At 41.6% G+C, this 24,722-nt stretch overlaps 1 protein-coding gene across 23 annotated transcripts in view; it reads left to right on the top strand.

The window, feature by feature from the left end:
* CTBP1 (C-terminal binding protein 1) overlaps window positions 1-24,722 on the top strand; it is a 230,912-nt gene that overhangs the window by 161,943 nt on the left and 44,247 nt on the right. For 8 of the 23 annotated variants that reach the window (XM_079306613.1, XM_079306612.1, XM_079306603.1 and 5 more), the window contains exon 1: window positions 4,983-5,239. The exons of 14 other annotated variants lie outside the window; for them this stretch is intronic. In XM_079306613.1, the coding sequence (XP_079162739.1) occupies window positions 5,200-5,239 (40 nt within the window). In that variant the 5' untranslated portion in view covers window positions 4,983-5,199. Of the gene's footprint in view, window positions 1-4,982; window positions 5,240-5,851; window positions 5,934-24,722 lie in introns of those variants that run through there. One more of the 23 variants, XM_079306608.1, reaches the window with a different exon arrangement.

The raw sequence follows: 24,722 nt of genomic DNA, 5'->3' as shown, positions 1-24,722 counted from the left end.
GGAGACAACTGGATCTGTGATCTCACCAAGTGAGGGATACCCACTGTCCACAGAATTTTGTTAGTAGCTAAATGTAAATTTTTAAGATTTTGTTAATAGCAGGACCCTCAGTGTAATAACTTTACAACTTACACAGTTTGAATGAGCTCCAAGATTTCAGACAGGTGAGGAAGAAAAAATGTTCCCTGAGTCACTAAGCCATTTCTTGTCCTTTCATGTTAATTGGCTGTTCATTCCTGGGAACACAGATTGTGCTGCTTCTCCTTTACCTCATCCAATGTCAAATCCCCAAAGAAGCCCTGCCAGCACAGAAGGGAGTGAGCCATATGGGGCAGGTTGCAGTTGTTCCTTCAGGTCTGGATTTATTCTCCTGTGAACAGATGGACAATGGCTGACATCCACTAATGGTTCTTGAGAGGTTTCTTCTGCTGTTCATCTCTATCTTCTTTTTCTCTTCAGCCAGAACACAGACCGTCCTGGAGATGGTCTGGTAACTCCTCCTGACTAGATGGAAAATAATACATCTCATTTCATGACAACCAGAAAATGCAGAGGATTTAATTCCACCCCGGTTCTTAATGTTTTTAGCACTTGTATGAAGAGGGTGAGATCAAGAATGAAATCCCTTAGTCACTTAATACAGATAACATCAGAGGAGAGGGGTTTTTTGTGTTCAGTGGTTTGAAGGGAATTTATTCTTCCATTCATTCAGCTCACTACAAGCTTTTTCACTTCATATTTCCAGCATAGAGCTAGTAGAACTGTTCCATTCTGAGAAAGGAGCAATGCACATTTGGCATTTCAAAAATTACTTTGAGTGTTTGACACAGCTGAACTTCTTGTTCATTAAGTGGAACTTTAATCTACTACTTTGATCCTTCACCTTCTTTTTAACAGTAGATGAAGGTCCTCTATTTTATTTCATGCTTGCAATGACCACAATTTCTTAAAGATGAGGTGGTTCCCTGTAGTCAATTATTCTTTTTTTTCCATTTTACTCTCAGAACCTGCTGAAGATTTTTCTCCAAAATGACTTTCACATGAAACAGAAAGCATTAACTTCGTGCAGTGGGAAGTTGCACACAGAGGAAGTTGAAACTAAAAAAATAAAAGAAGCTGTAATTAAAATACGCAATTGCAAAATCAAAGTAGGCTGATCTCTCTGTATGTTATATAAACAAATGTTTTTCAGGATATAAAAGAAAGAACTAAGGGAATATTTAAATCCAAACAAAGTTTTCTTTGCAGATTTTAAATAAATTGAATTGACTTAGTTTGATTATACATTTAAACAATCTATTTTAGGATAAAGGTTAAGTGTTGGGCCTGCTTTATCCAACCATTCTTTTCTTCTGACATAAATCTCTCCTAAAGTCTCCTAATTTGCAAGATTTAATGTTGACAAAAGTTAAGATATTCCATTGAAACATAATCTTGCATTTAGATTAAAAATGCATAAAGGCTTTAAATTTATGGCTTTTAACAACTGTTACAATGAATGATGTCTGTTTGATAACAAAGCAAAATCACACATGAAAGAACCAACATGCACGGCTGTGACAAACCAAGGAAGATCTGTAAGCACACAATAGCAGTATCTTTGAGTAAGAAAATTGCCAAACCTCACTATTCACTTCAGAAAACATTCAACATGCATCTTGGCAGTGAAACAGAAAAACTTCCTCTTTCAGTATCTTCAAAGTCACATCTGCTAAAAATAGCGAACCCTAATGCTCTGAATTTGTGAAAGCCCAAGGTCATGCCCTTATGATTGCCCATTCTGAGGGGAATAAAACTTGTACTTAAATTATACATGTGGCTGTTAACAGATACACTTAAAACAATGTATTTGCTCTGCAGCACATGTGCTCCTCCAGCTGACTCTTCAGAAGCCAAGAAACAGTTTGGGGGCGTTGAAAAACGCCATAATTCTTAGTGCAGGGCACAGAAGACACTCAGCTGTGTTACACTGCTGTTGGAAAAAGAGGTTGCAGTAACAGCAGTGTCCAAATGCAATCAGAGGATTGTTAGGCTTTGTGAAAGATGTACTGGTATTGTAGCTGTGTGAGCCATAGTGTAAAAGTTGTGAAGGTGACTGAATGTGAGGTGAACCAGAGGCGAGCTGCTGGAGAAAACAGGAAACAAAAAGGATGGGGGACAGCCGGAGGCTTGGCTGGAGTCAGCTGGTCTCCTCCTGGATTTTCTCATGTCAGTCCAAAACTAGGCCACTAACAGCCATGCAGGGGGGGTGGGCTGAATTTGGGGGAAAATAAGCTGTATTTTCTTAAGCAGAAAGAGCATTGCATTGTGTTCTGAAGGAAAACTTCAATTTCTCATGAGTTATTTAATGTCCTTTTCCATCCTGAGAGTTTGCATAGTTTATTCTGGAGAGCAGGTGCCTTGTGGCAGCTGTCGAGCAGGGTGGAGAGACCTTTTGTGGAGACCTTTTTGGGGAGGTGGGGTCAGATAACCTCTTTCCTTCAGCAGGTGCAGCTCGGCTTGCTGCTGCTGGAGGGAGCACTGTTGGTCCATCAGCATCAGCTGAGGATCCAGCCCATGATGTTTTTCCAGGAAGCATGAACTTGTGATGGGTGTGCCAGGAAGGAACTGAGTCCCGTGTTACCTACAGTGTGCGTATTTGTTAGGTCTGTGTACAATCAGAAAGGAAAAAGAGCAAGCATATGAATCCCTTCACGAAGTAGCGTGGAGAATACCAAACTGCAGTATTAATAACCTCCTGTTATTGAATCCTCCATCTGTTCATCATGCCAACTTATCCTCACTTAGAGCACTCCCCTTGTCATAATATTTTGCGCCACACTCCCCTCCCTCCCCGAAGCAGCAGTTCCAGTTTGGATCTAAACATTTGCCCAGTCATGTAACCCCACCAAGGACATGGTCTCAGTGCCTGGAACCGTTCATGTCTCTCTATTAAAAAATGCAACTGAATTCTTAATGTCATTTTTTAATTTTTCCTTTTCCATTGGTAATGTTTTTTTTTTTTTTTTCTGGAGATTTTCATATCCATATTGGCATTCACAGATATTTCTCTTGTGGTTTAAGCGTGTTTGACCCCCTAATGCTCATTCATGATACTTTGCCACATGGCAACTGAAGCAGTGAGGGAGAAAAAAATAATGATTTTCTCATTAGAGCTTTGATATGTATGTGTTTTAATATTTGCTAACATCTATAAATGGCAATAAAGTGGTTAGCCACTTTAAAGTGATTAAACCCAAATTTATTTACACAAACCCCACATGAGGCGCTTGGCTAGATGCTGCCCTAGTGATGCACAGTGAGAATTTAGGGAAACTCTTCTTTGAGGGATGTCTGAGACGTCTGTGCTGAGCCACAAAAGGCTTTCCCAGGAATACAGGAGGAAAATGAAGATAAGTCAGAGGCTGCATAAACAACTTGTCCTGGGAGTTACCTCCCAATCGCGGTGGATAATCCCATGAAAGGGACACAGTACCTGGGAAACGATGGGGGAAAACAAGTTCCTAGGGAGCTGGAGCCAAGCTGCTGACGGCTGCCTGTATGCTAAAATCCTTGAATTGTGCCCTGAACGGATTCCTGAAATCCACAGAACTCGGAGGCTGAAACCACCCTTCATAACCTCTGGGTTCAAATATTCCCCTCTCAGACAAACCAACTCCCAAAAAAGCCCGGGGGGAAATCCACAGCCCTGTCCGTTCTTCCAGTAAATTGCTCTTGTTCGCTACCCAGGAGTCTCTGACTTTATCCGAGGGGGTCCGGGTCCCCGAGGGATGCTGGGGCCGTTTGCTGACAGGAAACGATCGTTTTATTTCTGGAAAAACCCGGAGAGAAGGGATGTTCGCTGCCGGGCCGGGCTGTGGGTGGGGACGGGCGAGTGAGCGGCCGCGGCTCCGCTTCCCGCCCGCGGCTGGGAAGGAGGAAGGGGCGGCTGTGCCAGTAGAGTGAAAGTTTCTGGGAGGGCTGGAGCGGGGCTGCGGGCGCTGAGGAGAGAAAAGCCGCGGGGCAGGAGGCGGCGGGGCCATGGCGGCCGCCGCTCCCTCACCGCGCCCGGGCGGGGCCGCCGTCAGCCGACCCAGCGGCCGCGGGGGCGCCGCCACCACTTTGGTTCGCGTCGGCCGCCGCCGCCGCTGCTCGGGCGGGGAGGGCATGGCGGGCGCGGGGTGACCCCGAGGGAGCGCGGCCGTGTGGGCGCGATGGGAGCATCCCCGCGGGGCAGAAATCGGCCTTGGATTCACCGAGCTGGGGCAATTCCTGCTGTTTCCATAAGAGCTGCCCCCGCTCGCTGCCGCGCCGAGCCTGCGGAGACAGCAGCGTTAGTTCTGGGGCTCCTCAGGGAAGCTGCAGGAGGCACTGACCCTCATATGGGGTAAAACTAGAGCGTTATGGCTTTATTTGCTTTCATTCCTGTTAGTTGGTGAGGGAAGAGCTTAGCCGAACCACAAATGCAGCGAAGCAGCAGAAGTGCTGGTGTCGGGGGTTCTGCCAGGGCGGGAAGTTCCACCTGAACGTGAGGAGGAAATTCTTTCCTGTGCGGTGGTTGCACAGGGAATGCATTGCCAGGGAGGGTGGGGAGAATCCCTCCCTGGAGATGTTCCAGACCCGTCTGGACGCAGTCCTGGGCCACGCGTTCCGGGAAAACCTTCTTTGAGCGGGGAGTTGGACCCGATGACCCGCTGTGGTCCCTTCCGACCTGACCCATGCCGTGACTCTGTGAACGCAGCCGGCGCCAACTTTGCCGAAGTTTGAACAAACCAAACCAAACAAAAACAAAACAAAGCAAAGCAGTGGCGGCATCGCGTCCCGGGGCAGGTCCCGGTTTCGCTACGCGCTGCCGACCCAGGCTCGCCCGCCCCGCTGTCTCGTTCGTCTCGGCGCCCGCCTAGAACCAGGAGATCGAGCCCGAGGGGCGCGGCGGCAGCGGCCGCTCCCCCCCCCCCCCAACTCCCCGTCCGCCCCACCCCGCCCCTCCCTCCGCGGGGGCGGGCGGGCGCGCGTGCGCGCGGCGGCGGCGGGGACGCGCCCGGCGGCGGGGGCGCGCACCGAGGCGCCGCTCAGTTCGGGGGCGCCCACGGAGCGGCCGCCATATGCCGCGGCTGCCGCGGCGGCTCCGAGCGGCGCTGCCCCCCGGCATCCTCCTCGTCCTCCTCGCCCTCCTCCTCCTCCTCCCCGCGGCGGGCGCGGACGGAGCGCGGCGGCTCCATGGGAAGTTCGCACCTCCTGAACAAGGGCTTGCCTCTAGGTAACCATCCGGCCTGCTCGCCGCGGTGCGGGGCGGGCGGGGAGCGGGGGGGACACACACGAGCGGCCGCGGCCGCCGCGCTTTGTGTGCCCGTCACCGCCGCTCCGGGCCCCGCCGCGGGCAGCGGGGCTCCCTGCGGCCGCAGCGCCCGCGCAACTTTGCCCGGCGGCTGCTTTTTGAGGTTGGGTGAAAACATAAAGGGAAATAAAAAACGAGAGGCGGAGGGGCGGGGGGTGCGAGTCGTCCCGAAGTACCAAACTCGAAGGGCGCTAAAGCTGCGCCCGGGAGGGGTTTGGGGTGCTGGGTTCCCCGGCAGGGGCTCGGCTGTTGGGTTTCCCAAAGGGGTTTGGGGTGCTGGGTTCCCCGGCAGGGGCTCGGCTCTTGGGTTTCCCAAAGGGGTTTGGGGTGCTGGGTTCCCCGGCAGGGGCTCGGCTGCTGGGTTTCCCAAAGGGGTTTGGGGTGCTGGGTTCCCCGGCAGGGGCTCGGCTCTTGGGTTTCCCAAAGGGGTTTGGGGTGCTGGCTTCCCCTTCTCGCTCGTGGGGTGAGCGGTGCCGGCTCCGAGCTGCGGGAAAGCTGGGCCGGTGTTAGGATAAACAGGAAGTTTAAAAGCGGCGTTTTATTGCTGTAAAAAAGTGCTTAAGGCCTGGCTGGTGGGATGGTTTTGGCAGAGCTGCGGACGGGTTGTGTGTCAGAGGTAAGGCTCTTCACCCTAAATCTCAATTTCTCTATTTCTTTCCCCTTCCTTTTTTTTTTTTTCTTTTTTTTCTTTTTTTTCTTTTTTTTCTTTTTAAAGCATGTATTTATGCTGTTGGTTTTTAAGATAACACGAATAATATGCAAGGGGGTGATGCTACAGATATGCCTCCAGAATTGCCTGACATAAATTGTCATGTTAATCTGGAGGTGATTTTTTTTTTTTCCTGCCCCCAGACATAAGGAGACAGAATGTCGATTCTGTTTATAAGTATTATCATTTGGTAAGCAAATTTTACCAAAAGAAGGCTACAGAGCATAGAATAAGCCTGTTTACAGTGTGGATATGAGTCAGACTGCTGTGCTGCTTTGTTTTCCTCTAAAAAATCAAATTAAAAAGTCGGGATTTAAGTCATAGAACGGAGCTGAACAGAATAATGGTAGAAAATATTGTTAGCAGTGCTTAATTTTAAAATTTCACCTGTTGTAACTTAAATTGAACAATTTCACCGTGCCTTAGGTTTTACTCAATGTTGTCCTTATCAGGAAGAATGTTTGTGTTTAGGCCACATTGGAGCAGCTAAAGATAATAATGCCTTTAGCCTCATTGAAAATAATGAGGCCTAATAAACTGAAGTGAGTGTGTACTTTCTTTTCCAGTGAATTAAAATAAACTGTCATATTTGTGATGTGTGTATGTGTTTCGAGTGCATTGCACTGATTCCTCCTCCAGGGTCTTAAAAGATGTAAATATTCTTATTTAGTATTCGAGCCCCTTGGCAAGTAGCCTGATGCCCTTATTAAAATATTTTAAATCTCATTATTCTGCCCTACTAGGAAGGGAGCAAGAAGATACCAAGAAAAATAAAATGTTATTTAATAATTTTGTATTGAGATCACATTAAGGAATACTTTGAAAATCTATTTCTTTTATAAATAAGAAGGGTTAGAAAGCTAAGCATAAATTAGACTGCTAGCAGAAAGCTAATTGTCCAGTGCATCTCTTTGTTCTGTGCTCTTATCTGTTTTATCTATTTTTAGCTGTGCGTTGGTGAAGCAGGCATGTAAAATTAGCAGCCCAAACTGCTAACTTTAGTGTATTTTATAATGTTGCTCTTTATTGACCCCCAAAGGCAGCAGATTTCAATATTGAAATTCCTTAATGTTTGACAGATAGCATCCTCTTCAGTTTATTATTATGTCAGCCTTCCCCAGAGTGAGGTAGTGACAAAATATTTTGCCCATTGACAATTCACTGGTGTATTTCAAACCCAAAGGAAACAAACAACCCTTTGCCCCCAACCTGCCTCTTTCCCAGCCTGAACAAGAAATGGGTGTTTATGAGGTGGCTGCAATTCATAAAGAGATGAGACAAAGTGGGAGAGTTAAATTGTTCCCTCCTTTTTGTCATTGTTAATATAGAATAATGCTCGGGATGTGAATTCAGTTTCTCTGTGTTTATTTGGTGGTATTGAGGGTGTGCATTGGTGCAGAGTCAGCAGTGTGTTCTGTCCTTGTGTAAGCACACCCCCACGCCCCCCCAAATAACAAAGATTCAGTGCTTCTTTATCAGGGAGTTTGTTACTTCATTACTGAATTGGCCAATAAAGTAGTAATAATCCTGAGAACTGCTGTAGTCGTGCTCAGTAGAAGAGTTTAGTCAATGAAACTGCTATTTTGAAATGGAACTACTCCAGTCACCTTTGTGAATTTTGCAGTTGAGTCTTGTCATATGTAGTTAAGGAGTAGCTGGAGCGTGCAGCTTCCCAGCACACAGTACACTACGTGTGGAAAGCTCCTCATCGTAAATATTGTATATGCTGTGATACTTTGTCATCTGTGGAGTTCTGATAGCATGATAAAACAAATTACAAGTGCCCCTACACTTGTCAGTTTAGTTACCTCTTGACTTGTCCTTCTGCATCATAAAGATAAAATAGTGTCTGCCCTTTGTTAAAAATGTGTGATCCTTCAATTTATTAATCTCTCAGCTTCTGAGAGCTATTGTTTTATTTGCAGTGTAAACAGAGTTGCAGCTCTTAGCCAAAAGTGTGATCCCAGAGATTAGGATTGGGCTGCATACTGTGAAGCGTTATCATACAGATACAATAGTTCACTTGCCAATGTTTTGTAACATAAAGTCTATCCCTCATTATCAAATAAGAACATCTACTGCAGATCACTGACTAGGCTGGGTCATCCCTTTCGGGGAGAAAACTGATTTTTGATGTGAATACTGTAAATATGTAACAAAAAAAAAAAGGCAAAAAAGCTTATTTTACCAGAAAACAGTTTGAACAGCAGTAAGTGTATAGAAGGGCACAGATTTTAAAGTCTTTTAAGCAAAGATGCTGAAAAGCAACATGATTTTTAATTTGCTTATGTGAAACACAATGCTAAACTTGACACCGTGCTGATGTTTTGGGCTAAAAGCACTTGTTGCCATTTTGTTTTGTCTTACCATGCATTTGTAATAACTGCATTTCTTGAAGCTTATCTGGAGCACTTGGCTGCTCGTGTGTGAGACCTGCCTTTAAGAGTAGTAGTCAGGTTTTTGCCTCCCAAGCCAGCTGGGAACATTGATGAGGTGATACTCCAGCATGTGTCAAGCTTTCAAATCCCAGAGCAGTTGGCAGTGCAGCAGCATAGCAGCCTCCTCTGAGGCTCCCTCACCTCCTGGCCCCATAATTATTTATTTAGTGTGAGAGTAGGGATGAAGTTACACTTCTAATACATGTCCTAAAATTTAAGGTGAGGATAAAAGTTGTAGTACAGAGCCCTTTAGCCTTAGTTCCTCAGCTGCACGTGCTTTCTCACTGCCAGACAGGGGAGCAATGGATTTACAGTTCAGGAAGACAAATTCCCAGCTGTAGTTTTGGGTCTCTTTCTCCCCTATTGCCTTAAGAGCAAAGACGATGATTTATTTTAGTCTGTGAATTGATCAGGAAAACAGGCATTGCAGATAAATCTAAAACTAACATTTCCTGCTGAAATGTCACTCTTTGCTCCCTCGCCAGTATTCCTCTGGGAGAGCTGGAGAAGTGCAGTGGCAATTCCAGTTGTGGTGGGTGGTTTAGGATCTCTGAGCTGGGATTACAGCAGGGTCTTTTCCAGTGCACAGTAATGCTCAGCCCATCTCCCCAAATGATTAATGTGATCAGGAGTGTTTTGGGAATCTGCAGCATCCAAGTGTTGGCTGACTGAATCTGGTGTGTGGCCTCATGTGGTGGTGCTGTGGGGAGGGGAATGGAGTAAGCATCCCAAATTGTTCATGAAAAAGGCACAGAGAATCCTCAGATTAGATGATTTTAGAGCTTTTGGGGCCCTTTGGTGTTCAGCTTCAGTTTAGTGGTTGAAGTGGGTAAAAACTTCAGATTGTTTTTGAACATGACCAGCGACATATGTGATTCCTCAAGGAACAGGAGACAGTCTCTGTGCTCCTCTAATTTGTGCTACTCAGTAGCTTTGATCTGTGGTGTGTTGAGATGGGAGCATCTGGATTCCCCAGCCCCACCTGCAGGTTCTGCCCTCCAAGGGTGGCCCGGGGATGGAGGCCTGCCTTAACCTAGTTTTTACCCTAATGGATGTTCCAGCAGTAATGAAATAATAATTAAAAAAAATAAATTCACAAAGTAAAATTAATCGCCAAAAAAAATTGCTTTAAAGAATGTCTCCTGAAAAGCATCTGTGCCTTAGATGAAGAGGTTAATTGTTTTCTGATATGCAGAACGTAAAATGTTTATGTTTGCTATAGCAGAATGAGTAATTAATTTTTGAGGAAGATTATGAATTAGCTTGCTCTCTCTTCTGGAATATTTTTATCACTTCATTTCAAACATATCATGTTTCCTATATTATTATTCTATTTACTAATTATCCAGTTTGTGTCTAATCAACATAATTGAAAATTGACATTGTTTGATTTTTTTTTTCTTTGAACTAAATGTGGTTAATACAATAGCATATTTCACACTGGTATTTATTTTGGATGACTATTGCTCATCCCCACGTTTTCATCTTTTTTATATATCTGCCTTTTTTGAGGGGCTTTTAGAGGAACTTCTTTGCAGTATACCTGCCAGGGTTGTCAGCCAGAAGGGATTCTATGCAGAAAGCAGAAGAAGCTGGCTCTGGGGACTGGGGACAATTGTTCAGCTAATTCTGAAGTTGAGGTATTAATAGAAAGCTTTTATTTCTGCTGCATATGAAGCCTTTGTTGTCTCAGTATTAAAGCACGAGGTAATGTGATTATATAATTTTGCTTTATGTGAGGTATTTTAAGGCGTATTTTAACAGTTCTATTTACAGGTCAGTGGATGTCCCTTATCTGTGCCTAAACCACCCTTCAGCGAGTTGTGTCACCACCAGCAGAGTTACATAAGTCTGCAGTGAAAGTTGTTCACGCTTTCTGCCTGTGTGCCAGAGCTCACCACGTTACCCCTCCTCTCCTTTTGGTCTATTTAGAGGAGCTCTGATGCCAACTCACAGAAAAAAAAAAAAAAAGGAAGGAAGCAGGGAAACATTTCTTACTTAACTTGAGTCACAGTTCCAGATTGCTGTGTGCAGCCCAACTCTGTATTGTTTGGATGTGCTCTAACCGTCTTCCTGAGCAGCACCAATATTTTTTGCTAGATTCCATCTTTGGCTGTGGGACACAGGCACACCCTGTGATGAGGGGGACGGCAGTTCTGTCCTGGTGAGATGTGCTGAAAGCTTTAATAGCAGTGAATTCTCACACTAGTGTGTGGAACATGACAAGAGCATGACTTTTGCTGCCTTTCAAAGCAGGCGTTGCTTTGGCACCTTCTGTGCTTGGTTCACGCGTGACCTTCTGAAGTGAGAAATGTCTCTAGTTGGGGAAACCACAGTGGGCAGCCCAGTGCACATTTACCTGAATGTGTCTGGTTTTGTGCAGAAGGGATGTAGCCCCTCACCCACATGTTGTTGGACAGTCTCAGTTGGGTCTAACCACAGCAGGTAGGAGTTTAGAAAAGCTGAGCTCTTGGGGCAGCAGAAGAGAGTGGTCCTGCTTTCAGTTTTGCTCATATCAGAGCCTCTGAGAGCTGCATTTGCTGCTGTTGCTGCTGCCATGTGGCAGATTGTTCTCTCCCACCCTCCAAACATGATCAATAGGAATTAGCCCGTGGCTCCCACGTGATGGCAGCAGGAGTGGCAAATGGGACTCACCCAGGCTGTCCCTGCTGCATTCCCATCAAGGTGTATTCCTGTCCTCTGGCAGGAGCGTGCACTGTGTGCCATGAAGCCCTGTGTGCCTGGCCAGGCAGAGGAATGGCCAGTGGGCCATCCTGCAGTGCCCTGGCCAGCCAGAGCTCAGAAAAGAGCCAGCAGAGAAGCAGCAATGCAGGGGATTTTATTATCTGCTGCTACACATAGATTTTTTTTTTTTTTTTTCCACTCTGCAAAATGTCATCATAGCCCTTGGGTGAGTCAGAAGTTGGGAGAATGAGCCAGAAAGGAGCTGTACCAGGATGTGTGCTCTCCAGTTGGATTGGGCTGATGTGCAGGAGGGTTTGTAGGAAGAGAGAGCTGCCCCAGGCAGTTCTTAGTCAGACTTAGTCAGCAAGAGGTGCTGCTGGGGGCTGACAGACAGCAATGACTGTGCCATTGATGCAGATCCCTGTACCTTTAATTTATGATTGCAAAGTTTCCATCAGCTTCTGTGTTATTTTTACCTGAATATGGATTTTCAGAATTAACCTTCTATTTTAAGTTAAACAGTCCAAAATTGATGTTGCTTTTTGCATACTTGCAGCACTCTCAATCCTGCAAGGAAAATGTATGGCTTAGCAGAAACAGTGGTGTGAAGCACTTCATCAAAATTCCCAGATGAGTCAAATTTCATTAGATGGTTGCAGCCAGTTTGTCTCTTGCTGTGTGCATAGCTTCAGTCTTTGCAGAGTCATGCAGGACAAAAGTGTTTAGCAGAGATAACCACAAGCCAGTCTCCAAACTCTTTAACTGATACTTAAATATTTTTTCACTTTAATGTGTTGTACCAGATATGTTAAACTGTTTATTTTCAACCGGGTAATGAGCGTTTTCACATTTGTGGTCTACCAGCCATCTTAATGTGTGTCTGGTGCTTCAGTGAGCAGTATTAATGTGTATCACAGCCTTTCTCATGTCGTTGATTTTCCCATTCATATAATCAGGGTTACTGAGAAGTGATCTTCAGTAATTTGGTGGTGTGTGTGTGTGTGCGTTCCCATGCTGACTGGAACTGGGCAGCTAATTCCATTTTAACACTTTTGGTTTTTTTCTTTTTACTAATAAAGGTCATTAAGGTGCTGATCAAAGCCACTGCAGTATTTTAGGTTTTATTTTGCATCCCCACTAAATTCTCTCCTGCATACTATAAGTCTGTCTGTGCTGGTTGTGCATTTTTCCCAGCCTGTCCTGTGCCAGCATTGCTGTCTTTCATTTCTGCTACGAGCAGAAAGTTTTGATCATTTTGGTTGGTTTGTGTTAGCTTTCAGGATCCTTTGAGATACAAAGTATGCAATATCAATTTTTGGTACCTCTACACACTAATTACTTGCACCTAAAGGACTTACTACCATCACCCTCAATCAACAGTTGCAGTGAATACTGCAGTTGTTTTATATAATGAATTCTGTCAAATTTTAATTCATTTTTTTTCAGCTCCTGCAAGACTCTCAAATGTGATTTGAATTGTGTTGAATTTGCAGAGAGTTCTCAATGTGGAATCTTCTCTCCTTACCCTAGAACTAAAGTGGCTTCCTTCATCTGCCCTGCCTGAGATCCACTGTCAGCAGTTTAGCCACCACAGCCCTGCTCCTTTGTGAACTTTAAACTCAGCATCACCAGGCAGCACATTTTTATTTTTCACTTTTATGAGCAGAAGCAGTGTCTAAAATGACCATTTATCTATGTAGAGCTCAATGTATTTTAGCCACGCCAGTCTAGATAAAAAGAATGTCTTGCATTTTTTAAAAGCTTGTGGGAGGAGGCCCTCAATAGAGGCTCCATTGTGCTGTTAGTACTGAGCGTACAGGAAATCACAAATTAGCTATGACGACACTATTACAGGGGAGTTTTACATTTACTTAATTCCTATAGTATTGGGTGATTTTGAAAGGTTTCACAATACATTGCCTTTTGGGTCTGATTTTCTATGTTGTTTGTATTTGGCAGACTTTTGTTCAAGGCTTTCTCCTACCATGTCTTTGTTCAAAAGATCTTGTGTTTTGAATCCTTGAATCCAGATGATTTTCCTTCTGACTGTAAATACAGAGGTGTGCAAATATTCTTGGTGTTTCTCTCATGACCACCCTGCAGCCATCTAAGATTTAAAACCAGCATTGCGTATTCAGCAGTCAGAACCATCTTTTTAGAGAAAGAAATAGGGAAGATTTTTAGTAGGAATTAGGAGAACAGCAAGGTGCAGACACAACTGTTCCTGTCTTAGCAGATATGGATCCTGCAGGATATTGAATCATTCAGCTTCCAGTTGATATTGATGGGAGCTGGAGTGGGCTCACAAATGGAAAGAATTCTGGCTGCATCCTCCACACTAAACCTGAGTTATTGCAGGATAACACTTCTGCTAAAATTTTGTTCAAAGATTGGTTTGTTTCATTACCTACAGTTGAGGAACAAGTTCTGCCACTCAGTTGAAAGACTCAGGATTATGGGAACTCTCCAAAATCATGAGTCTTATTTTCTTAGTCCTGTGAATAATGCAAGTACAAAAGACTGTCTTGCATGGAGCTGGTAATTGAGAACTTGAAGTACTGTGAATATTGCAGTTTTGCATTGATTTTCATAACTTTGCTACCATCTTCCCTCTGAACTGTTTTTAAAGTCTGTTAAATTGTGTTAGTGTTTTTTCTGAGCTTTGTGGCTTTGTTAAAAAAAAAAAAAACAACATTAAAAAAATCTGATAACAAATACATAAATAGAAACTATTTTCTTAGACCCACAATCAGGGAAAAAAAAAACCTCCCAAGAAATTGAAAATGAAGTTTGGGGTTTTTTGCTGTCCTGGGGATATTCTCTCATAGAAATGATGAATATTCCAAAGTGTAGTTTACACAATTCCAGCAGCTATTGAAGTGTCCTAAAAATTTATTGGCAGGAGGGAATTTTTCTTTTTTTTTGTGCAGGAAAAAGTGATGACTAAAATCATCTACTTCTCTCTCAGGTTTTCAAAGAGAATTAATAAAAAATATTTTTCATTTTAGAAGACTAATTCTAAAAAGAAGATTAAACAGTAGTTGTTTTTATAAATAGTAAACAACCTCACCTGTTACATCTAGGATGTCTTTGATCACAGGAGTGCATAGTGAAAGAAGTAGTCCATGAATAAGCCATATAATACCTGAGAAACTGCTTGCATTTACTTAAGTATGATTTTAAATCAAGTTAGTTAAGGTAGTGCAAGCCTGTTTGAACTCTTTTTAAAGTAAGGTGGGACTAAGTGTACTAAGCTTATTTTACATTTGCATCAAGATATTTAGGAATCAGGGAAACCAAATTACTTTGTACTTTGCAATGACATTGTTAGGCATGTGTGTTCTAGTTTTGAAGCACACTTGAGCATAAATACAGCTGCTTTGTGTGGGATTTGTACCTCTCTATAAAAGGAACATCACAGGAGGACCTGTGTTAGGAATTTAATGTCCTATGTGAGAACTGAATTACCTTCCTGAAGTTTGGTTTTTTTGGTTTGTTTGTTTTTCAATTTCTTGGGGGTTTTTTTGGGTTTTTTTTTGGTGGTTGGTCAGTCGGTTGGTTTGTTTTCTTTGTTGTAGAAGTTTCTAGTTACTAAAGGTCTTAGTTGAGTCAAGTGCAGGTATTGACTTGGAGGGCAAATGTGGTCTAATTATTGCCAAGGGAATTGGGAGAGAGATGGCAATGGTAGCAGATATGTCCCAAATGACTGTGGAATGGCCCAGATGGTCATGGTGGTTCTGTCTCATTTATGAGAAGCCTCAGAAGTGACCTGGGATAATTCACAAAATTTTTCTGTGCCCAGTCCCACCCTGCATTCTGTGATACAAGTGATGGTGAGCTTACCTTGGAAAGCACTCTGGGATCTGCTGGAAATGGCACCAAATTAGAGTAGGATTTTTTTAATTAATGGTGCTCTGAGTAGGTTCTTGGTCAATCTTTTTTGTGTTTTGTTTTATCACATGGAAACAGTTTGGGAGGCAGTGAGCTTTCATTTGTGAACTGGCTTAAGGTAAATGCACTTATTAAAAAGACAACCTGTGGCTTGACTGAAGACAACACCATGCAAAACATTCCACTGTGACTGAAGGGCTTGCTTTCTCCAAATTAAAAATGTAATTTCCACCATTAAAGCTCTTCCTCTTCAAACAGCAAAAATCCCTCCTGTGTATTTGAATAGGGAAGTTATATTTCACCAATTAGCTTGGCAGGACACGCATGCAAATGAACCTGCAGGGCACTGGTGAGTGAGGAGGCTGCAGCTCCATGTGCTGTGCCCTGGAATATGGGGATGGTGTGTCAGCACCAAGCTGACCAAGCTTTGCTCCTGCTGGGATGCAAAGGCTTGGAGCACAGACATGATTGTGAGCTATTTTTACTTAACAGTTGAACTTTGGAAGAGAAGAAGTAAGGGATAATTTCTTTCAGTTTGAGTTTGCACATTATATGACTTATTAAAAACTTCAAGATGACTGTTAAGTAAAGACAGCTACTTGAAGTGCCAGATGGAAAAGAGCAAGAAAAATGCCTTCTGTTTAAAACAGAGAGGGGATTTTTGCTCATTTTATGTTGAGGTCTTCTCAAGTCCACAGTTACTGTGGTTGGATAAATGTCCATTTAATATTCTTATTGATGGGTGAGGGCACACTCTGCAGGTCCTCAGATGTCACTGGGTTGGGTGTGAGTGTTGACCTGCTGCACACGAGGGCTCTGCAGAGGCATCTGGGCAGGATGGATCAGTGGTTCAAGGTTCAGGTGCCAGGTCCTGCCCTTGGGTCACAACAACCCCTTGCAGCTCCAGGCTGGGGACAGAGTGGGTGGAAAGTGTCCAGTGGGAAAGGACCTGGGGGTGCTGGTCAGTAGTGGCTGAACATGAGCCACAGTGTGCCCAGGTGGCCAAGAAGGCCAGTGACATTCTGGGCTGTATGGCCAGCAGGACCAGGCACTGACTGTCCCTCTGTACTCAGCACTGGGGAGGCCTCACCTTGAATCCTCTGTTTCTCTGGGCTCCTCACTACAAAAAAGACATTGGGGTGCTGAAGTGTGTCCAGGCGGAGATGAGACCTTATCTTTATACCTACGTGATAAGGGTAAGTTTGGATATTAGGAAAAATTTCTTCACAGAAAAAGATGTCAAGTATTGAAACAGGCTGCCCAGGGCAGTGGTAGAGGCACTGTCCTTGGAGATACTTGAGAGACCCGTGGGTGTGGCACTTGGGACATGGTTCAGTGATGGGCTTGGCAGTGCCAGGCTGCACTTCATGGTCTTGGAGGTCTTTTCCAATCTAATAGATTCTAGGTTCTTCTGTATTGCAGGTTCTGTTGTGGGTCCCATGCAGATATTAGATGTATAGCAAGATGCATTTCTGTCTCATTAACTGCATGACACAATGCAGGCTTCAAATGACATCTTGGGCACACATTGCCAGCTCAGCATTATGGCACTGGGCTGCATTCCTGGAATTGGGATGGCACTTTTTTTTAGTTCCTGCTCTCATTGTCCAGCAAGTGCTCTTATGGATATTGCAGACATTTCTGCTATTCTAGAAATGTGCCTGCTTTCAGCAAAGCTCCTGTGGTTTGAGAAATACAGTACTGGCTGTTTGGTTTGGCTGTGAGACCCCTTGATTCCTTCTTTTGCACAGCAGTCCATCATCTTACGACCATTTTATATGGATCTAGTTCAAGGCCTATGTTAGCTTATACATAACTCGGAATAATTGTGAAATGCAAAAAATGTCGAGTATTTTTCAGTTGACTAAAATTTTAAAAGGGCGTTTTTTCCTGCCAGCATCTGGAAGTTAGCCAGGTAAAAGCTAACATTCCCACAATACCTTTTCTGTGGGATAATGGGCAAGTTCAGGGCAGCATTCTTTCTTTCAGTTATGTAAACAGACAGTGCTGGCCAAGGCTGAGAAGTGTTGCTGAACATGAAATTGTTGCTGTTTGCCCTTTCAGTTGTTGCTCTGTTGAAAATGATTTATTTTTTATTTCATTATTGTTCTTCTCTTTATATTTAAATAACATGGAGTCTTCTGCTCTGTTGCCTTTTAAGATCTTGCCCAGGCCAGTGCTCTGTGAAGAATCCATGTGCTATGTGGATGATTTCACCCATGGTAGTGAAAAGATATCATCAATATAAAAATGACTTTCAGAAGGCTCCAAAAAATAGAAAGGTGTTTGTAGAACAGAAGAGATTCTTTGACAATAGATAAAAAGAGGTGAAGGTGTGAGAAGAGCTGACCTTTCATCTTACTCAGCTTTGCCACTCCTGGTCCTTCCAAAAGATAGCAGGAATTAATTGCCAGGGAAGCGTGGAGCCAGGAGTGCTGGTGCTGTCAGCCAGCCACAGCACAGGCAGCTTTCAGTTGCTGCTGCTGTTTTGTAACTTCTGTAATATTACACATTGATAGGGATTTATTACAATACATTTTTCCCTGTTGGAATTCCTGTCTTTGTACTTTAGGAGTTTCTGAAGAGTTGGCGTTCCACAAAGGTTATTGACTTTACATATGGAGTTTTAGCTGTTGGGAATAGTCAGTGTGTCTTGAGCTGTTTGTAGATTCTCTTTTTTATTAGTTTTTTATTTTTTTTTTCTTTAGGGATCCCACATAGGAATTTAGTGTATAAGCCTAAAAGCAATAGTTTATACATGAAGAAAGATGCAGAAATCCTGGCCTTTCCACGCAGCTGAATTGTCATTTTTCAGCTTCTATAAGAACTGCAGAAATGCAGTCAGTTGGCTTAGGGAAAGGTTGGTGAAATGTAGTGAGACTTGAAAGAAATCAGGGATGCTGAGTGCGTACTGTATAGTTTTCTGAGCTGTGATGTAAGCATGGGTTTTATTTAAAAAAGAAAAAAAAAAAACATCTTGGTGACTTAAGAACTTTTCAGCTTAGATCTTTTCAACTACAATACTTGTACTTTTTACCCTTAAAGGGCAAAGCTTTTCCTAGAAAAATCAATGCCTGTTTAAAAGGGCAGCAAACAATTTCACACCTAAAAATTCAATTCTTAGTAAATTCTGAATAGACAGAGGAAGAAAGTCTGAAACCTTAATCTTTCATGCTATCTAGATAAGATGGAATATGGCTGTATAATTATTTTCTTTCATCCACTGATGTCATTGAAGTCCCTATGCAGACTGAGGCTCATAAATGAAACTAAAGATCATTTTCTGTGAACTTTGCATTTTTCCATGCAGTGTTTAGCCCATTATCATGTAACCTCTGTGTTCACATAAATATGAAGTCAGTTGGGTGGGTACAGGCACTTGTAATTTTCTGTTCTCATGCAGAAAGTGACAAAACAGTAAAATTCGAAAAGACTGAAATGCATTAGTGGTGGTGTTTCCAGCTTCTAGTTCTGTAACCATAATTTTTTATCTGTTTTAAAACTCTAATGAATTTTAATAAGCTTTTAAGAGCTAACTAGGAAGAAAAGCACTGTTGCTTGATAAAACAAAGACTTACTAAGAAATGGAAATTTACTGTCCTGTCTTCAGTTTGTATTAATTTAGAGCACGAGGTTAATGGACCTTTTAGTTGGGGTTATTTATTTCTTGAGGTTTAAAGAACACGTATTCAAACTGCGGGTTTTATTGCATGTAAATGTCAAGTATCTGGGAACTAGTTATACTTAGATCAGTAGCATTTTTGTCAATTCAGTATTTCTAAGTTTCCTTGCTTAAATTAAGTCTGGTTTGTCCATATAGAAATTGACATGTGTGAACAGTATATACTGTAATTTTATTTATAAACTTGATTTATGAACTTGTTTGCCTTGTACTGTTAACGGTAGCATAGTTTTATCAGCTGTGAAGTCAAATTTTGCTCATACACATAGAAAAATTTAATTATATCAGATAAATACGTGCACATGGCCATGTGAACAGCTCATGTGCAGATACATATCTGCTCATTCCTAATGTGCCTGATTTTGCAATGATCACTTAGGTAGCAGCTGCCTCATTCTGCACCCAGCTCTGCTGACTGATTGCAGGACCCCAGAACAAGTCTGTGAGTAAGGTACAAAGCAAGGCCTTAAGGACAAAAAAACTAAAATCCTACTGAAAGATGTGCACTGAGAAGTAACTTGGTGCTTTCGTGTGCACCATCTGTAAAAGCACCATAGGAATTGTACAAATGTTCCCTCCTTCTTAATGGAAGTGTTCTGGATCCTGTTTTTCTTGACTAGAGACTGACAGCTTTTAGAAATATTGTAATGATGAAATGCCATTAGCTGCACACCATTCACGGCTTAAATTGCAATTTAATTGTTGTGTTCTTTGCTATTCTTGTGAAATAGTTGGGTATGGTCAGGATCTTGATTTCCATTACTTCTACTTTCTCTTTATTTTCTTGTTTTGTAGGTTATTCATTTTTTTGTTGAATTATATGTCTTTCTGTGTTCAGTTGGCATGGTAACAGGGCTCCTTTATAGGCCAGTTGCTTTTAGCATTAATTTGCAGGTACTTGTTTTTGAATGTGAAAATGGAAACTATTTATGTTCTTCCTCATTCCCCATCATTAATACGTGCATGCTTTCTGATGCAATGTAAATTACTTTGCCTTCTGTCTTACAGGGAAAAATGTATTTTTAAAGGACAAAAATTATTACTGCATAATGTGCACTGTATTAGAAAGATAGTACTTAATACAAGTTTTCTTTTATACATAAAGCTTGGCAGAATCAGTGAACCAAGACTAACACCAAAACTTAGTTTAGACTCAGAATGTACCCAACACCTCTTAATAATGCAAAATGACACCACCCAGTTTTTGTTTCATTAATGTATTTATTGGCATTACTCTTTACTTTTTTTATTACTGGCAGAGTGCCCTGTGTTCTTTTAGGAGTTTGCTGCATTTCACTGGGAAAAAACTTAGCAATTTGCTTTGAGTTCTGATAAAAGAAAGGGATTGATTTCATTAATATTTTGTGATGTTAGTTAGTGGAGTTTGAAGTTCTGAAATTACCTCCATGCTGGCAAAAGTCACATCCTGGGCTTGTTTTATAGTTGTTGGAGCAGTGTTCATGGTGCTGTGATGGTGTCCTGCAGCAACTGCTGCTTGTAGAAGAGCAGGTAATCCTGTCACATTTTCACAGAGAGTAATTAGGTTATTAGTATTTGTTCATATTTATAGAGATTTGGTACTCTATCTGAATAAATAATGTTTTAACTGTTGATGACTATGTCATTTAAGATCTGCTATAAGCAATTGCAGAATTTCTGTTTCCAGTGTATTTGTTTTCAAGTTCTTTAGGACGAGATGTAATCTCATTCATAAGAGCTCCAGACCTTTGTCTGAAGAGCTTTGTACAGATTGGATATGCAGAATAAAAATAAGATTTGAATTCATGTACTTTGGCTCATTCTTCTCCATCCTGTTCCAGGCTTCAGATACTTTGTTTCGCTAACCATTTATTAGGGAATGTGCAAAACAAATAAATTCAATTGGTGCTGCTCATAACTCCATTTTACATGTTTAATAAACAGTCAGTTCATCTGGCCTGTTTGGGTGTAGTACTAAGTTAAAGTACACACAGTTCAATTTCAAAGCTGTAAGTCTGTGAAGCATTTAACAAATTTCAGTGAAAGCACTCTAGACCTGCAGGTTAGAAATATTTTGTTCGTGTCACTTGGCTTATGCTATGAATGTCATAGCATTACTCAGCAACCATATTGCTCATTCTGTCTGGAGAGTTTGAAAAAAATAACCGTAAAACAAAACAAACTAATCCCTCATATTTTTGTGTTTCATATTTTCTTTAAATAAATTTGGTGGAAAAGAGATTTTGCTTCATGCCAAACCCTTCTACCAAAATTGTTCAGATCTTTTTTGTAGTTACTTGCCAGTGATTTTCTTGGAGGTTGAGAGAGTTGAGTACAACAGATGAGGGCTTTTTACAGCAATTTACAGACCAGATTTTCACTAATCATAGTGCAGCTGTGAAAAGAAGTTGGGCCTTGATGCTTCCTGTGTGACAGTATCTCATCATGCAGAATAAAACCATTCCTTCCTCCCTTCAAGCCCCACCCTCTTTCAACAAATGTCTTTCAACATTTGAATGTACCTTATTTTAATCTGGTTTACAGTGCAGATGAAATAAATTACTCTCATCTGGGCTACTCATGGATGTACAATTTTCATCACAAAGAGTTATTTTTCAGATTTCATTTGTTACTCTCAGCACTTGTTTTTCATCTTTCTTTTGTAACTAGGGTGTGACAGTCCTGACCCAGAGGGATGGAATGAATGAAAAGATTGATGAAAATGTTCTAAAACTAGAGTTTCTTCTGAAATAATTTTTGCGCTGTCAAAATACCTAATAAGCAAAAGGAGAGTGACTGTAACCAAAGTCAGGGAGCAGAAGTAATAACTTCTAGTTTTTTACTTTTGCAGTGATACACGTGCGTGAATTTGGTTTGCTTTCTATCCAGAAAATAGGGTAAATAATGTGTTATGAAGACCTGTTACTCTGTCTCAATCCCAAGTTCAAGGATTCAAGTTTCATGTTCTTTTGTGATGTTCTGGAAAATAGTCATAATGGTTTCTTGGTTTCTGGGAGTTATCTGATAGCTGTTGTATTGCACTGGGGAAGCTCTCAGCTGTCATTTTCTCCCAATTTTTCAGAAATTGCAGCCACTGGGAAGCAGTTAAACTCGTTTTCCATCGTCTTTCCCTATGCCATGTCCACTTTCTGTACAACAGAATGAGTTTCAAGTTTACTTTGCATGAACTCAGTGATGGTTTGATTATCTTTGAATGATAAAATTCCAGGTAATGTGTTTCCTGTTGGCTTGCAGAACTAGAGTGCTCCTGCAGCCTTTCAGCACGCTGCTGTTTATCCTGCTACTGACATTTCTCCTGTTTCTGGTTTCAAAAACGTAGAAAAATCATAGAGTAAGGCTTCTTATTTTAATTTTTTTTTTTTTTTTTTTTTTTCACTACATCCAATCCAATGGAAACCAGACCAATGTAATTACTTTTCTGAGTGTTGTCAGTGTATATTTTCTTTCAGAAGGGGTCCATTTTTTTTTGTAATTGTCTGTTTTTCAGAAAATGTGTCACTGCAGAAGTCTGAGGCTGTCACTGTGAGAGGGGGAGATGACATTTGTGTGACGCACAGATGTGCCGTGGGCAGATTTTGTAAATGTCTCTGCCTGCACATTGGCGGACACACGAGCCGGAGCAAGTTTGTTTTTGTGCTAAACCACACAGGCTAGGATAAAACTATGAACTGTCATGTTAACTGTATTTACAGAGAAATGTAATAGTGAATGCATTTTCCAAAATACAAGCACTTGATCACACCAAAAATACACAGTCAGAGAGAGAACGTGGCAAGAAATCCATGTTGAGAATGATGAGTAGTCTATTGCCTTAAGATTCTTTAACTCTTAATAATGGATTCAATAATTCCTTTTATAACTTCCCCTGTAACTGATGTTTTTTAGCACTGATAAATGTTTAATGCAATTTACAGAGACAGAACATGATTTGTGCCCTGAAAAATTTATAATTATCTGCAAAGCATTTTAGTGCTGATGTGAACGGACCCTTTTCAAGTTGAAAACAGTTAAACTGCAGAGACTAAAAGAAACAATAAAGCCTAGTAAAAAAATGCAAATATAGGTCATTTTTAAACACTTCTGGCTTTTCACCATCAGAAAGATCTTAAAAACATTCAAAAGCCTTCCCTAAACCCCTTCAGTATGTGGTATGTGTGGGAAGAAATATTTTGCTTCTCTCATCAAGTCATGGAAATAACTCCCAATTTGAACTGTTTTTCTGTGCTGCTTTAACTGTGATGTTGAGACCAGAGCCTTTGTAATTGAAACTCAAATTTCTACTTAAAGAAAAGCTCAGTAGAACAGCTCTTTTACATCATGTGCTTTGGTTATGATTAAATGTAACATGATAACATAAACCCAGCTTTTGCCTTAAACTGCCTGTTTTATTTGGCACTTTGACTGTTGTTACTGGCTGGTTCTCAGTGAGCTTGTCACTTTTTATACATCCTGTTTGCTTACCTTCAAAATGAGTATCTTTTCAGAAAAAGCTATTTATTTAAGCTTGATTATTTAAGCTTCAGAGGACCCCGGATGGGAGGTGCAGGATTTTGATTTCACTATACTCCAGATTCTCTCAGTTTTACAACAACACTGTTCTTTCGTTTGTAATAATATCAGCCATTTTCTTAATATTGACAGAGAACAGCAGAGGTCAGGGGCTGTGGGAGGAACCAGAAATGGAGAGAGAAAAAAAGCTTTAAGGAGCCCTTTGCTGAAGTTCAGTGTTTGTTAGAGTTGCTTTGGTTTTCCTCATTTGCCAGAATCCTTACTAGTGTGTTGAATTGGCCTGTTTTAATTATGCTCATCTTAGCAGTTTGGGCTATGTATGTGTGTGTGTGTATATATCTGTATTTGATTTTTTAAGTTTTTAGCTGTCTGTCCTAAAGTTTTCAGCTTTCCTCCCTTCTTCCCATCCCTAATGTTCCATTGTAAGGATTGCTGACACACAGCATCGTGATCTTCAGCTGAGAGGATAGTGCATCACATTTGATGCTTTCCCAAAATAAAAAAAAGTTAAGGAGTTACAAAGAAATTGTAGAGGTCAGTGTTCAATATGTAAAATATTTCCATACTGTTATTTTTAGTGTCATCTGAGTGTGTTCTACTGACCTCAAGATTAAGGGGAAAAAAAAAAAAAAATCTTGGGAAAATAATTTGGTTATCCAAGGCCCCACACTTGCTTATCTTCAGACTTTTTGATAAAGAAAATAAGGAGTGTCCCTGGTAGTAGTTTAACGTTCTTGGGTCAAAGTACAGGTGTGCTGTTGGAGAAATTGCTTTCAGTGTTTGGGATCAGAATAAAGGAAGCCTTTGATGTTGGCTCCACTTGGATTATTTGGTTTCTTTCTTAGAGACAGCATCCTGTACAACATCTAAAATATGAGAAAAGCACAGAGAGCACAGCCATTAGCACAGACTACATTCAGAGATTTTATGTTGTAATAAATTCTTGGCAGTGTCTTTAAAACATAATGTGAAATTAACACTCTGAAAGCAGTTGTAATGACAAAACTAAAAAGTGATGTTGTCATCTCCCAAAGCATGTTTCCATCTTAGGCAGTGGTTTAAAGCAAAACAAGTGTAAAACCCCAAAACTGCTGGAATCAAATAACTTCCTATAAGAGTAACATTTTTGGATGGGAGGAAAAAAAATAGTTTTCTTCTTTTTTCCTTCACAGTTCAAATACATATGTCATGGGCACATCAAGACTCATTCCTTGAGGGAATTATATTTTAAATTAACAATATGTGGCTGTTGAACTTCTATCAAAATCACAGCCAAGATGCTAGTTCTGATAACTTGATTTAAAATAGAAAGGCAATAGTTGCATGCTTTCTATGGAATACATGGATAAAGGAGTGGGATAAGGGCCACTGGTGCACTTCATGTGCAGCACAGCCCTCCTTTGCCAGCCTGTTCTAGTCTGCTGTTATTTATCCTCAGTATTGCCCTAAAAATCTCCAGTACCACTTTGTCCATGGAAAGTGTTTTAATAA

Source organism: Erithacus rubecula, assembly GCF_903797595.1.
Source record: "Erithacus rubecula genome assembly, chromosome: 5".
NCBI lineage: Eukaryota > Metazoa > Chordata > Aves > Passeriformes > Muscicapidae > Erithacus > Erithacus rubecula.
The sequence above is the reverse complement of the archived record's forward strand: the minus strand, read 5'-3'. Positions and strand labels throughout refer to the sequence as shown.